At 41.5% G+C, this 15,335-nt stretch overlaps 1 protein-coding gene across 1 annotated transcript in view; it reads right to left on the bottom strand.

Moving 5' to 3' along the window:
* Positions 1–15,335, bottom strand: part of csmd3b (CUB and Sushi multiple domains 3b) — a 203,645-nt gene that overhangs the window by 105,276 nt on the left and 83,034 nt on the right. Inside the window, 1 exon segment of the mRNA XM_088318195.1 lies at positions 132–339. Within this exon segment, the coding sequence (XP_088174321.1) occupies positions 132–339 (208 nt within the window).

Below are 15,335 nucleotides of genomic sequence, written 5' to 3'. Positions count from 1 at the left end.
TGGATTAATCGAAACAAGTGTGCCGCAGAGTGCCATCGATTAGAAAGCCAAGCAAGAGTTCAATAGTTCTGGTCAGTTCTCCAAATATGACATTGACTACACCTCTGACCATAAGAGTAAGCGCCACTCACCAGATGGTTGGGGGCTCAGATCCCTCGACCTCCAGATAGTCATATTTCTCCTCGGTGTGGAAGTCTGTAAAGACGACAGAGATGGTGTCTCCGGGTTCGGCCAATAGGATCCAAGTACAGTCGGCCTGGTTACCATAGTTGCCGGGGTAACCGGGACTGGTCACCACCCCACTGCCGCCCCGCACAGTGCCCCCACATGTGTCCTCAGCTGTCAATCAAATCAGAGTGACAAATAGAAAAACCTGGGTTAGGGAGAGGAGGAGGAGGGACTGAAGGGCGGACTTTTTTTTTTTTTTTTTAGACGGGTGGGTCAATTCAGGAAAAAAAATGGAATGGGAAATTGATTTCCATTACACCAAGCAGGCAAGACAGCCCAACGCCCACCTTCTCTCTCCCATTACACGCTGACACGTATTATGGCTTCAATGTTAGAAATGGGATCGCCAATTGGTGTTAATGATCATTTCGTCCAGCACTAAAAAATAATGATTGCATCAACTGATAATCTTAAGAATTTAGAACAGGGTTGTGAGGAGGGTTAGGCTGCAGTTCCTGTGGTCAACACCCAAATGACATTTGACTCTCTATTGACTGGTTTGGTTGCGTAACAGATAAAGACACATGGATCGGCGCTGTGCACACGGCATAAATTATAAACATAATTTATACAGAGGACGGGGTCGGGGGCGGGGGGCAACATTGGATGACTTTGGACCTTTTTGCTCCACTGGGGCTTCAGTAAGCAATCGCTGCTTAAATGGGTGCCCCAGTGGAAAAAGATACAATGTCAAAAGCATTTTCAACTATGAATATAAATTATACCTGTATAATTTATAGATATTAATATTAATGAGGCAAATCATGTAGACAACACATTCTTAGAGGACAACAACGCCAGCGAGTGCAGTTATGAATTTTCCTGGCAGAAACAATCAGGCGTCAAAACTGCAGTCACTGATGGATGTTTCAACAGCAAGGCGCGACACCCTGCAGGCGGCCACAGGGGCGGGGGCGCCTTCAGGGTGGCAGTGGGCCCACCAACATCCAAAAAACAGTGTAGACACAATAAACAGATCAGACGCACACACTCGCAGAGCAGACACGCAGTACAGCACAGAGTGAGCCAGGAATAGACATGGGGATCACAGGAAAAGGTCGGGAAAAACAAAACAAGATATGGGATGAAAGGAGCGGCAAGTAAAAAGCAAGATTTAAGTGTTGGGCTCCAGTCTTATCTTGTGTCAAACGTATTGAAGACAAAGTAGCAAATGCTAAATGTGTTTATTGTTCATGAGACATATTGGTGCCTTGCGTGTGCCTACTATTTAAGGACCACCATAAATAAAAATATAAATATAAAAAGAATAAATATATTAAAAAAAAATGTTGATAAAATAAAATTGATTTCAGCGACTGATAATAAAAAGTCTTATGTTTAGTATCTCTGATACCGACTGGCCTTCAACCAAGTACCGGGCTGAGGCTCGGTGGTTAATAATTAAGATAATACTGTTCTGTCAATGGGGGAAAAAAAAGGTTAGGCTTGTAATTACGCTATTATTTCAAGGTGAGATTGAGACAGAACCGTCAAATTCATCCACCTGCGGAAACGTCACCATGATAGCCTGGCTGCTTAAGGACACATTTTATGGACTTTTGTAATCTGCTTTCACACCTCGGGGCTCGAAGTCACCCGGACTTGCTGTGAGTTAGTGGGAGAGCAACCTGGCAATTTGTAGAAGGTGAGAAAGTGTCTGACACCGGCACAAATTGCTGCTGCATTCTGTACGGACACCATTGTGGTATGTTGTATTCGGAAACATTCCCTCAAGGTATTGTTTGTGGTATCAGAAACAGGGAGGGCGTATGGAAGGTGGTGGGGCTGACTTCACCACAGTGGTGTCATGGCACGGGCCAATGAAGAGTTCATCTAGTACTGTACTTGAGTTCTGTTCTAGTACAGCACACGGCAACATGTGGAGGCTGAACTTGTGATTCAGCACATAAGCACTGACCCACAAGATGGAGTTCCGCGAGCGTGCGTGCGTGCATCATTTCACATCACCTCAGCGAGTTACACTTTTGCCCTTTTCTTTGGCTTTTCCTGCAGTCATACCAGCACTCCACCCTCCGCAGCCACCTTTACTTCAACTTGTCTTCTGGCCTTAAAACACTGGGTGGTAATCACGGATCATACACAACGCTTGTCAAGAGTCTAAAAAAAAATACATCTCTGCAGAGCTTTTATTTTGAGCAGGGAACTGGTTTACAATTACATTAGATTACACACTAATTCCTCTGAGAGACTTTAGGGTAAGGGTTCGACCCTCAAAAGGTTGGAAAATACTGGAAAAATATAGCAGGGCAGGTTGTTCAAGAGAAAGTCCATTTGCTAACCAAAACAGCAGCACCTACCGGAACACAGTCAGCCCATCGGAAAAATCAAAGAGTGGAGAATGTAAAGTAGTTCCCTGGGCAGTAGCATGCCGAGACAACGGAGGCGTGGCTTATAGTTGTTTGCCCACCTCGAGGTTGCGGGTTTGATCCCCAGCCATGGTGACCATGTTGAAGTCTCCTTCAGCAAGTGAGTGCCTTACGTGGAAGAGCGCTACACAAGTGTAAGACCATTTACAATTATGATCCAGACACTGACATGGATGCATGATTTTGGTGCGCCGGTCGTATTGTTTAACATGATTCCCAAGACGAGCTCGGATGACAAATTTGGACTTGGCGACCAATGGACAAAAATGAAGCCGCGGGAAATCTCCACACGGGTATTTTCTTCCCATCCACTAGCTCTCTCGAGGAAATGGGGGCTTTGATCCCTTCTTCTTAGCCTGCTTATCCCCGCCTGTGTTTACCATAAACCCCCCGTTGCGCTGTCATCAATATCCCCATCATCGGAGTATTCCGTATTTATCCCTCTCCGTCTCGCTCTGTGCTTCCTGGAGAGCTCCTCCTCTTTGCTCGTCTTGCTTCTGATTGCTTTTAATACGTTTTTTCTTTAAAACCTCTCCTCTCTTCAGTATAACCCCTTTGGCTCCATATATTATTTGCATCGCTCGCGCAATGAAATCGCCAATCCCCCCCTAGTAAAAAATTCCCAAAACAACAGGTTCAATCAGCCACCGTCAGCATGACGGGATTACTGCCCGTCGTATCTTGGACTTCAGGCTGCATCCATCGTTCCCCGGCTGCTCTATTATCTCCATCCACCCACCCATCCATCAACCTCTCCATCCATAGTGTGTGGTACTACTCCATGTATAGCCATCAGTCAGTCTAGACCAGACCGCTTGCTCCTGAGTAAACCTGCAGCAAATAATTAAATGGACTCCAAATGTGCAAAACAGCAGTGAATTTCTCCCTAACAGCCCTTTATTTTTCTTCAACTGACATGCAATGTAATACAAGTCGTCACCGCCGCCTCATCTGCAGTTGAGCAAACACCGTAAATGCCTCCAGACACAATTTGTAAGTAAGTAAGACCCCCTCCGCCCCACCAAGTCATTTGACTATCCTCCATTTTCAATAAGAAATCTTAATGGGTCATTCTTCAACAGCAGCTCTCTTGAAGCTCTCTGACGTTGCCCATCATGACTTCCAGGAAAGACGACTGCCTCACTTTTCCTCCTTCGGGGGAAATCCGTTTCCACTTGGATTGATACCGCACAAGGAACCTGATGCCATCTGACACCATCTGGCCTTCTATTCCCTCTTCCCAACCAACCGCCATCTCCCCCAAAAATAGACACATGGTGTAAACTCATCTCGATACTGAATTATGGGCTGATAAATCTTTTTCAACATTCACCTCCACAAATTATTAGCCCCATGCCAAAACAGATGCAAAAAGTCTGGCATTTTGGATTTTAGTCCAAACTTGAACCTCATATAAAAGATGGATGGGCGACACTACATTACAAAACATTTAATTACTCCTCATTGCAGGGTGGTAAAACTTGAGGTCAACTCCGCGAGGTAATTTGAACAATTTCCACCAATATTGGGGCTTGTACTTTTAGAAGTCCGCCTCAGACTTTATCCAAATGAGTCGAAAGCTGCTCTACTAGACAGAGAAGTTATGCTAAATTGTTAGCCTATGCCATCCAATATGGGCGGATCATGCTCCCGAAAACGGATGTTTGTTTTACGGCAACATGGCAGGCAACACTCTAAGAGCTGCAACATGTAATTAATGGCCGAGTGGTCTAAGGCGCCGCGTTCAGGACCCAGTCTCCCCAGGAGGCCTGGGTTCGAATCTCGAATTTCCCCATTGTGGGACTAATAAAGGGAATATTATTATTATTATTATTATATTATTATTATTAAGAGCAAGAAGGAGAGACAGAAATGGTCTCCAAAGAACCTCTAGTCATTGTTGTTCTGACAGAGCAGAGAAATACACAGTATGCTTTTTTTATGTGTTACAACTGTGTGTTTAAAAAAAAAAAGTAGTTTTTGAAAGTCCATCATTAATTATGTTAGGTCACCATGGCTTTTTGTGTCACATGTTAGCAAGCTTGTGAACTTTTATTCAATGAAATGACTCTAGTCTGTCCATGTGTAGCCAGCAGGGTGCCCAAGTCTGGTCCTCAATAGCCCCTATCCAGCCTGTTCTGTCAGGTTTTGGTGGAAAATTGAGGGGAAGCGAGTCAGGGGTAACTTCATGGAAATTTAATTGACGAAACAAAAAGCAAGCGAGGAACTTGGAATAAACCAAAATATAAAAAAAAGTACAACACAACAGGGAGTAACAAAACACAAGGACTTAACTTGAAAAGGCGAGACGGGCAGGAGGACGACTGATATGGACATGGACATCTGACAGGGACAATGAATCGACAAGAACTGAAAGCAAACAGGGAACTAAATACAAACAAATTACAGAGACAACGAGGAGCACCTGGACAAGACACAGAGTTGGAAGGAGCTGATTGGGTAAACGAACACAGGCGTACACATGATGAAACAGATGACACAAGGCAAAACAAAACTAAAGTCAAAAATCCAAATCACTAAACAGGTCATGACAGTTTTATTTATTCCAACACACCTGATTCAAAGGATGCAATGTTTGCAAAAGCCTGATAACGGGCCTGATGATTTGAATCAGTCGTGTTTGCAGTCGGAATCCAGTAGGGGATCCCGAGGACTGGACTTGGGGACGCTTGCTGCCAGGTGACGTTTATAAATAACTACATTTCAATCTGGTCAGACTGTTATCAGTCAGGGTTTTTTTTTAATTTATTTTTTTTTATCTTTCGCACGTTCAACCGCGTCAAGCAGCGCACCGGTCGTCGCCCCTCGCTCGTGCGCGGCTCTATATATCATCAGAAAAAGTGACAGCATCTCTGCTGCCCTGGCGCATAAACAGTCGGCGCGGTGACCTTCAGTGCCGCCCACCATCTGTCCACAAATCAAGGAGCAGCTGCTGTCTGCCACTCAACTAACTCACCCGACATTTAGCCCAATTAGGGCAGAAAAGCAATTGAACGCTCCATCATACGGAGGAGACGTCAATGATGGATGGCGTTTTTAATTCCGACAGTGCGAGCGTTTGACCCCTGATTACATTCAATTTCCATGTCAAATAAAATACGCATGCCATTACGCCTTTGCCCAACTATTGATATTGTTAAAGACCCCCTGACTTAAAGAGCTCACTGAACAGAAAGCAGGGGATTCATATTTTGAAGAACAGAACCTCAGCTGCGGTCTTTGTGCTTAAATCCGACTGGGGCCATGTGGCAAAGATACCACATCCGTGCGTTGTTTGTGACACTATCTCGATTGCGAGTCATCTGGCAAATCATTTCTTTTAACGAATCAATTGATTTTGAGATTTGATTTTCGAAAATTTTTCCCTTTTACGTCTTTTTAAGGATGCGCGGGAAATCCAAAGTCAAAGGATGTCATGATACGCCCCTTTTGAGGGGTTCCCTGCGTGAAACGGGCCGATGATTAACACCTCACAGCACGACACCACCCTTCGCCGAAACCTTTTTGTGAAGAGCTGGCATGTTCCCCTCGAGTAAACGATCCGGCGAGAGCGATTGCCGTTGAAAAAAATCAATCATTTTGCGCGAGTCCTGATGTTTCATTTCTCTCGGCGTCGTTGAGCGAATGCCACCCCCGCTGCTTTGGAAATTATCTCAGCCGAGAAGAACGATAAGAGGCGGGGTACAAGTTAAGGGTAAACAAAGCAAAAGAGACAAGACGCCGTCTGTCTAAATCCGGAGTGGGATCAAGATGAATGAATCAAACACTTCCCCGGTTTCTCATTTGGGTGTTGCAAAGAGTTTCTAAATGATCAAGCCTGACGACACACTCCTGAAGTTGTGATTGATTGTCTCGAACACTCATTCGCCCTGCAGATATGCCTCACTATTATTCACACTTGTTTAAGCTGTATTTGTGTGTGTGTGTGTGTGTGTGCCCAAGGCCAGAGACCCCGCTATCGGTTAGTGTTAAATGTCATCTGTGACATCTTAAATAAATAGCGGCGTACTGGGAGGTGAATGCTTCACCGCCCCGATGGAATAGGAGCCACGCATCAGACATTCTTCCAGAAAACAAATGTAAATGTAATTCTGTCCTAATTCTACAAACCAAAAATATAATAAATTGCCACAATTTTTTAGCTAGTTGGTGAAAATTATGTAATCACTGTTGAATTAATTCCATGCTAAAAAAATGAACATCATTATCAAACACGGAGAAAGAAATGTGGTTAATAAAGTTTTTGAAATATATGTATCTTTATATTAAAAAAATATATTTATTTGATGCATCAAGTGCATGAAGTACTTTAAATGTATTATTTATGCATTTTTTTAAAATTGTATTCAGTATTTTTTGGAGCTTGATTTTGGTGGCTTTTTGATTTTTTTTTAAATAATTATTTTATTAATACAAGAGTATTATTTTTACTAACAACAGCAACAATAACACTAACAATAATCTACTTGGGGGAAATTGTTCTTTTTGCTTTTGGGTTTCATGGATTTTGTGATCATGAAATTGATACATTTTAAGATAAACTGCAAAATAATTATAGTTTTCCTTTAATACTTTTTTCCTCATGTTGCTTCTTGTTTATTGATTTTTAACCACCATGAGAATATTAAGTTTTTAATATACAATTCAATTAATTTTACAAAATTTAATTTCAGTTTGTATATAATTTTATTCTGTTCGTGTTTTTTTTTTTTCATTATAGGTTTGTCATGGTTGATTTATAGTACTACAAGGAAGTACTTTTTTTTTCTTGGTAGAGTTAGTTAAGCCTTTTTAATCCAGCTCTACAATATTGGATCTCTTCAATCAGAGGAGGTGCGAAGTGTCCGATGAGTGAAGCTTATAATAAAAGAGAAATCACACAAAACACAACGTTAATCACCATATGACGCATGATGGGTTGGTACAAGTAACGTCCCGGGGGTCCCATTAACTTTTAGCACATGTGAAGAAGGAGAAGAAAGCATCCGTCGCATCAAAAAAAGGTCACGCACGACAAGTAAGTGCTTAGGAAAAAAAAATGAAAAAATCAAGACGGCGCACTGTGAGAAGTGTCACTCGTTTCCGACGTGAGAATTCTTAGCAGATTGCTGTCAGCCCGCCTTTAATAAGAGGCCGTCACAAAGGATTTGATAGATAAATGCCACACGTCTCACGACGTAAGGAAAAGGAGATACAACATTTGTCTAAATCCCCGCGAGTCCTTCGAGGCAAGCATGAGTTGACACAGGCTGTAAGGTGTCATTAAAACAACAAGCTTGCTTTTATTTCTTCAGTATATCCATAAAGACGCTAATAAAAGTCACGTTGGGAAATGACTCATCTGTGGTTGTTAAACGATGTCACGAAATAACTTACAAAGCTCTCGAGTTAATATCGCCTCGCACTTGGAGTGGTCGAGCCAAAAAGCACTAAGAAACAAATCATTGGATCACAATAAGATGGAAAACATTTTTCAAGGATTTTCCAGGAATGCAACTGGCAACTTCAAAAGGGAGACTCCTTGGCCAAAAAAATGGTGAAATCGCATCAAGGTTCATCAGTGAATAATTTGGTGGCATCTCCTGCAAAGGCGTACAAGAATCACCAATTCATCTTGTAATCCTGACAACGCCACCAGAACGCGGACAGAAGAAAGAGTCATCAATGACTCGAAACAAAAAACAAGGTCAACTTTAATACGTCTTGTTCAATCGTTTGTTCACGGGCGGAAGGAAAAAGAAGGGGAAGTGACAGCAAACCAAAGCGATAGCACAGCTTTCAAATATTTTTGACGCTTTTTTGTTTTGACAAGTTTATTGAACCTGACCTCTATGGCAGGAAGAAAAACAAACGTCTCTTAGCTTGCCTAGTGTGTCATTATTATTTTTTTAAACAGCCTGCCAGCTTTCACAAAAGATATGCAATTTTTTTTTTTTAAATAACTCAAGGATAAGATACCCTTCCCTCACATGATGTAATTTTCTCAGATTAATTTTTTTCTATAATAAAGCTTATGAGAAATATTCTACCATTATATCCTTTTTTGGCTTGATCGCACGGCACATTTTTTTTTTCATGACTTAATTTCACTGAGATGATATTTGACTAAGTACCTATCAATAAAATCAATCAGAAAAATAATATCAGATTTGACAAGACCATGGCTACGTTTCATTAGCCAGTCTATGGTGCTTTGCATTGTGCGTTAACATTAAGCTAGTGGAAGGCAAAATGCGGTTGTTTTAAAAACATGAAATTCTCTTTGAATTATGTTTATTTTGGCACAAATTTTATGTACTTTTTAGGAGTCATATAGAACTCACTCAATCCTAAAATCAATCCAGGCATGAGTAAATGTTCCTTTGCAGATCCAAATGCAGAACCTGACTCTACTCGAAGCTAACTTTGGACGAGCAAGCTAAATGACAAGAAAAAAAACAAAAAACAAAAACAAAGTAAGATGATGGATGACTTCAAAAGTGTGTGTGTGTGTTTGGAGGGGGGGTGTGTGTTGGAGGCAAGGCAAAAACAAGTAGATGTCACAGTGGACCAACCGTAAGGTGAACGCTAAGAAAGACGGATGGATATTGGATAGAGACGAAGAGGATCAAGACGGTGATGGAAGGGCGGTAGGATTATTGGGAAGACAAAGCAGAGATGGGAAGACAGATAAATAACAGATGGAGATAGACACAATGAGAAAGAGGATTGAAGATTGTTTGATGAGGCAAATTAAAGATGGGAATCCCAGATTGTGTGTGCTGAGCTGTTTATTTGCAGGATGCTTGTTCACAATCTGCAATTGACATAACGGATGAGAAGGCGAATAAAACGACTTAATCCAAACAAGTTAGCTGCACAGTTGACTTTACGCAACATTTTGATAAAAAATAGAAATACAGATTTACTTTAATGAATGATAGATTTGTTTATGGGGCAAGGAATTTTATATCATAAATCACATTCAATAGCACCGCAAGGCAGTGTACAGCGAGGTGGTTGCTTAGCAACCTACCAGGTAGTAGCCTGGAGTTTAACCATATCACAGGACGGCATTTATTGTGTGTCTCAAGAAGTCGAGTAAAATATTAAATATAAAATATTTCATTGAATTTAATAATGATATGAAGTAAATTTTTGGACTAACAAAAATAGCGACACAAATATGACTAATACTTATTCTGAGGTTAGTGAACCAAACCTTGGGAAATAATCCAAGAGGAAAAATAAATGATAGACACATGCATTCGGAAGCCCATCTATCCATTTTCTCCAATTTGCAACCCTCACACCACCTCATGTTGCTTAGTCATGACTGAAAGGCCAATTGCATTTATCTGTTTTCATTTTTTGAATGTCTCCATTTCCTCGCTGCCTCGCAATTCTTGTATAGGAGGAGGGGGGAGGGGGGGAGTAAAAGGCTAATTTCCAACTTGGTTGATGTGCAGACTTTGACCCGTGTGATCTGCTGGCGTGTCGCTGGCGAGGCCGGCGCTCGCGTCTGCAAGTTAGTGCGCATTTTAAATTATTGATGAAGCCAAAGCGGTCCGCTCGGGGTGCGAGGAATGCAACACTACTCACGCTTCTAATATTCAATAGATGTACGTTTTAAAATATTAATGGCATGCAAGGGATTGAACTCGTTTGACGTCCTGCGAATGGACGTGAGGCAACGCGGCTTGATAATGAAATATATACGGATGTTTTAGCACCAAAGCATGCATTTAAAGAGTTAACTAACATCTCGAGCTTGTACAGGAGGCAACATTTAATTACCTCACTGTTCCAATACTTTTGGACGGGGAGTGCATAGAATTCAAACAAGAAAGAGAAACATGGCTTTTAATCAACTTACTCCCGTGAACCTTCACGACATGGGTAGATCTTCCCTTCAGGGTAGAGATAACGCTTGACAGTCTATTTTCTGGAACTACATTGATGTCTCTCAATATCTCAATGCCATGCATAGGTGAGCAGCTTGATTGCCTGCCGTACTATCGGTGGGCGACTCATGCATGTCGACTCGCGATGCACAAACAAGACGCTCACCGACAATGTGTGTTTATTGTTCTCATGGCACATCATAGCGCATATGAACTGGCGCATCCGCAGGGAATGCACATTTGTGCGATTACTTTTATACCGCGTATGTTGCAGGTCCATGGGAATTTAATATAAATGATTTGAATAAATGCGAAAAAGGCACTTGAACGGCACTTCATTCATTCCCGTTCGAGGTTGGAAGGAGAAATGAGAAAATAAAGTTAATAGCAGAGAAAATGGGCACCTGAATGCGTGATGTCAGACAAGGCCACATGGGAATTGAGTAGAAAATCATTTCAAAATAGGTGTCTTGTCACAACAGACCGCACGAAAATTACATTTTACCATCCGCCAAAGACCTCTACCAAGGCCTGTCAAGTTCCAAAGCACCAACTAGAACCCTGCGGACATGCATGCGGGTCGACCAATGGAAAAGAAGTAGGACAGTTTAACAAATGCATGGATAATTTTTGCTGGCGACCAAAATTAACCTCACAACTCGCTTCGTGGTCATCACGTGACCAAATGCGGGAAAACAAATTGGCAGCACGTTGAATAATACTTGGGATCCCCATGCTGCACCTTAACTCCAAACACCCCCTCGCTATCTGCCAGGGGGCTGCATGAGCATCCCCCGTGCAGTGTGTCCTACTTAACAGAAATTACCATGTAATCGGCATCCGTATAGCATACGAGCAACATGTCGTCTCGTCACTTTTTGCTAATAGCACATTATCCATGCAGATGTAGCGACAGTGGTCTCGGCGGTAAACACCACACCCACCTTCCCGGGAATAAAAAAAAAAACACATCCATCATCATTGCCATGACAACTGGAGATAGGGCTGTCAATCAGCCAGGGTCCCCCTCCCCAGGGGAGGGGAAGTCTGTATGCTCAACAAATGTGGAAGGCGACCATCACGCACACACACACACACACACACACACCCACAGAGGTGCATTGAGGCGCATCCTTAAGTCGGATACAGAAGGAATCCGTACAGAACACACTTCCTGTGTATGGTTTCTTAGCAACCAGCAGCAAATACGGGCAAGTGTGCACACCTGAGATCGCTTCACATTTTGCCAAACGGAAGTCCTTGTGATGCCATGGTAAAAAAAATTATGTAGTCCTGACAAAATAAAATTGAATATAGCCCTATACGAATCTCAGTTAGTAATGCTAAAATGTGTCTTAAAAATTCACTAGTGCAGTGAGGAATCGTGATGAAGTTTTCCACTAGAAGCACTCTCATACCGACAAGTCCTGATGATAACCTTTAGCCCCTCCGCTACCCATTCCTCTTCCCTCCATCTTTCCATGTACAAATTCCTACCCTACCTCGCCTCCCTCCCCTCTCATCGTCAGATTACACTGTCTATCCCGATGTCCCCCTTGAAGTCCCCTGTTACACACCACCTCCGGCTGTGTGTGTGCGTGCGTGTGCGTGTGTGTGCAGGCAAGCCAGACACGCTTAGTGAGCATTAAACTGTCACACATTTTAAAAGGCACGGAGGTGAGCTGCAGGGGTGGCAGGCATGTCGTGAATAAGATAAATAAAAAATAAATAAATTAAATGAATAAAAACTAAATAAATAAATACATAAAAAAATAAATAAAATAAACAAAATAAATAAAATAAATAAAATAAATAAAATAAATAAAATAAATAAAATAAATAAAATAAATAAAATAAATAATAATAACGAGCCCATTAGACAGTTATTTATGTAATGTAGTTTCTATATATATATATATATATATACATATCATTTGTGTTTGTTCATTCAATAGAGCTCGAACTTTTGTCGCCATGTAGTCAAGAGAATTGCAACTCACTGAACTTTGACTTGTGATTTGTTAATTTCTTGAAAGAAGTACTCTGGTTGGTGTTGGGCTTGTAGTTTAGTGGAGATCATTATCTCTTTGCCAAAGGTGGGATGTGTTTTCCATAACTCAAGTGTTGTCAGATCTCATTAAAATGTGCAGGTGATCAGTGAGCAGTGACTTATCCGTTTTAACAAGCTTAAAAAGTTTTTCAGGTTGCTACCACAAAGTCTTCTCCCTTATCTTGCTGTGTGCACTATTCTTACCAAAACTCGGCTATAACTATTTTTTTTTTATGCAGGTATCGAGGTACCTGCTGTGACAAGGGTCCCTTTGTGACTTCCTCAAGGGTATGTCTGATGCCTCCAACTATCTAGTTTTCTACGTTCCGATGATCGTGACAGAGAAAACTAAATAGATAGAGGACACGACGTGAAGGCCATGCGGAGAGATGGAAATTTGATCGAGCTTCATGTCCTTGTCGTTAGAATCCTAAGGCCAGATAAATTGCCTTTGCGCGCTCGTTTCCATACTCGTGTCGGGAACCTTACGACAAAAAAATGTCATCTCAAAGCTTCCTCTTAACCCTACTTCTTCCATCTAAGCACTAAGGCCGCACCTTAAAATGTAAAATCCGCATTACATCATCATGTTGTCCCGGCATTGAGACTGCTTAGACGCATTTGTATACACACAGAACACACACATTGAGAGCGAACATCCTGAATCATTTAGCGGCTAAATGAGTCCCTGCTGACTCCAGTAGTGCGACTATACACCGCTTGAGCTTGCGTGTGAGTGATTTTGTGTGTTCGAGCGTGAACGCAAACTTTGTGTGTGCCGGTGTGCACGTTTTGTTGTCCGCATTGTGCGTCCCCGTTGCAGCGTCAGCATCCCGTGGCGGGGAAAGGAGCCATCGCGGTGAGCATTTTTAATGCAATCAGATTAAAGTTAAGTAAAACGCAGCTGACATAAGCCTTCTGCACACAACGCCGCCACCGCACAACGGAGTCAACTGAGATTTGCAAACAGGAGGGCGACAAACTTTTTTTTTTTTTTTGCACGGACGGTGGTGTCAAAAAGTCCTGCAAAATAAGGGACTCGTTTAAATCAAGTCATTGCAAAGGCTTGTGCAATCGCAAACTATTGTAAGAGATTTCTCCTACTTATTATTCCGTGTTTATTTTGAATTAATTCCACCCACTTATACAAAAGCACCTGGCATTAAAATCCTCATTAGTTAGAACATGTGTTTTTTTTAAGTGGTGAAAAAAACAAAACAAAAAAAAAAAACATTCTTCCGAATTATGAATTTCAAAATGAAGAAAAAAAAAATTAAAATTGACTTTCTGTTTATTTTTGCAACTTCTATTCTGCTGTTCACTGAAAACCTCATCTTGATAGCTTTATTATATTTCTTTGGCGCCATCTTGAGGTGAGGGGTGGAGCTTCAGTTCTTCACTCTTGCATACTGAAGATTTCTCCTGTCAATTTTGGCATTCTAGTGTTCAGGGTATTTATGGTCGTAAAATAATGCCGAGACCCTATTTGGACCATAATGTTTTAAGATGATGCAAATTGCTGGCCTGTGATTTTATACAACGCGACATTAATTAGTGTTTAATGATGTCGAAAATGCTAACACTGAACCAACGGTGATTTGGACTGCTTGAGCAGCATCAGGTGGCGTCACGCTCCAGTTACACCACACGAGCCGACCACCGTCATTGTGGTGCTGGCGCATGCCACAGAAGTGTTCTTTTACAAGCGTGTCGCCACGTGCACCTCCATAAATAAACAAGCGAGTGGGTCACATCAATAAATGAGCAGCGTTTTTGCGAGGAAACACGCTCGTACAGCCTACGTCGGAGTGATATTACGCAAAAAAGATGCTTAATTGATTGTAGCGTTAACGGCGACTATTGCTACTGTTTAAATATAACTGTGATTATTGACATGTTCGTGGCAGGTTATTGATCCCCATTCAGCATATTTCACATTAAAACCAAAATAGTTTTCAAAGTGGGATATTTTTGATCCAATAAAAATGAGCCAAAAGACATTTTGGGGTGGAAGCTTGAAGTGACGTTTAAATATGAGCTGATTATTATTTTTGATTTTTTTTTTTAAACATAATTGCAGCCTTAGGGCCAGTACAAATATGTGTTTAACAAATGCAAACAAGACAAGCCACAGAAATAAAAGTTTTGAAAAATAAAACAAGAATACGAACAACTTTGCAACAGGGGCGTTTGTTTATGCTAATCAGCCTGCTACATACCGCCAAGATTTTGGACCGTGGGAAGAATAGGCTACACATATTTGCAAGTCAGAAGTAGGTAGTGCAATCTGTTGGAACTGTTGACTTTGGATTATCTAGATTTGTTGGTAATTAGTGACGCCTCTCTTGTTATCAATATTTAGTTTGAGGTGAATGAGTCAACTTCAAAACAAATCAAGTTTACAAATAATGTGGCAGAGGAGGCGGAGCTAGATGATGAAGAGCGGGTGCCCCGGGATGGAGCCCTGGAGCACACCTGGAGGGACTGAATGAAACTCGACCCAGAACTTTCCTTTTGATGTCACCTTGTGAAGGTGGCATTTCAGTTTTTCAATTAATTCAGAAAAACAAAAATACGTAATTTCCTGACAGTGAAATACTGTATAACTTTAACACGAACGTAATTATTAGCGATGCAAAAGGTACTTAAACGTTACCTATTTAATATTTAATGGTCTTGTTTCTTTCTTTTGTATTCATTATTACTTAATGGCGGTATTTAATTATAGGACCAAACAAATTGCAGGTTGGACAGATATGTTCGACT

Source organism: Idiotropiscis lumnitzeri, chromosome 16, assembly GCF_059441095.1.
Source record: "Idiotropiscis lumnitzeri isolate Australia: NSW breed Sydney's pygmy pipehorse chromosome 16, RoL_Ilum_1.0, whole genome shotgun sequence".
Lineage (NCBI taxonomy): Eukaryota > Metazoa > Chordata > Actinopteri > Syngnathiformes > Syngnathidae > Idiotropiscis > Idiotropiscis lumnitzeri.
The sequence above is the reverse complement of the archived record's forward strand: the minus strand, read 5'-3'. Positions and strand labels throughout refer to the sequence as shown.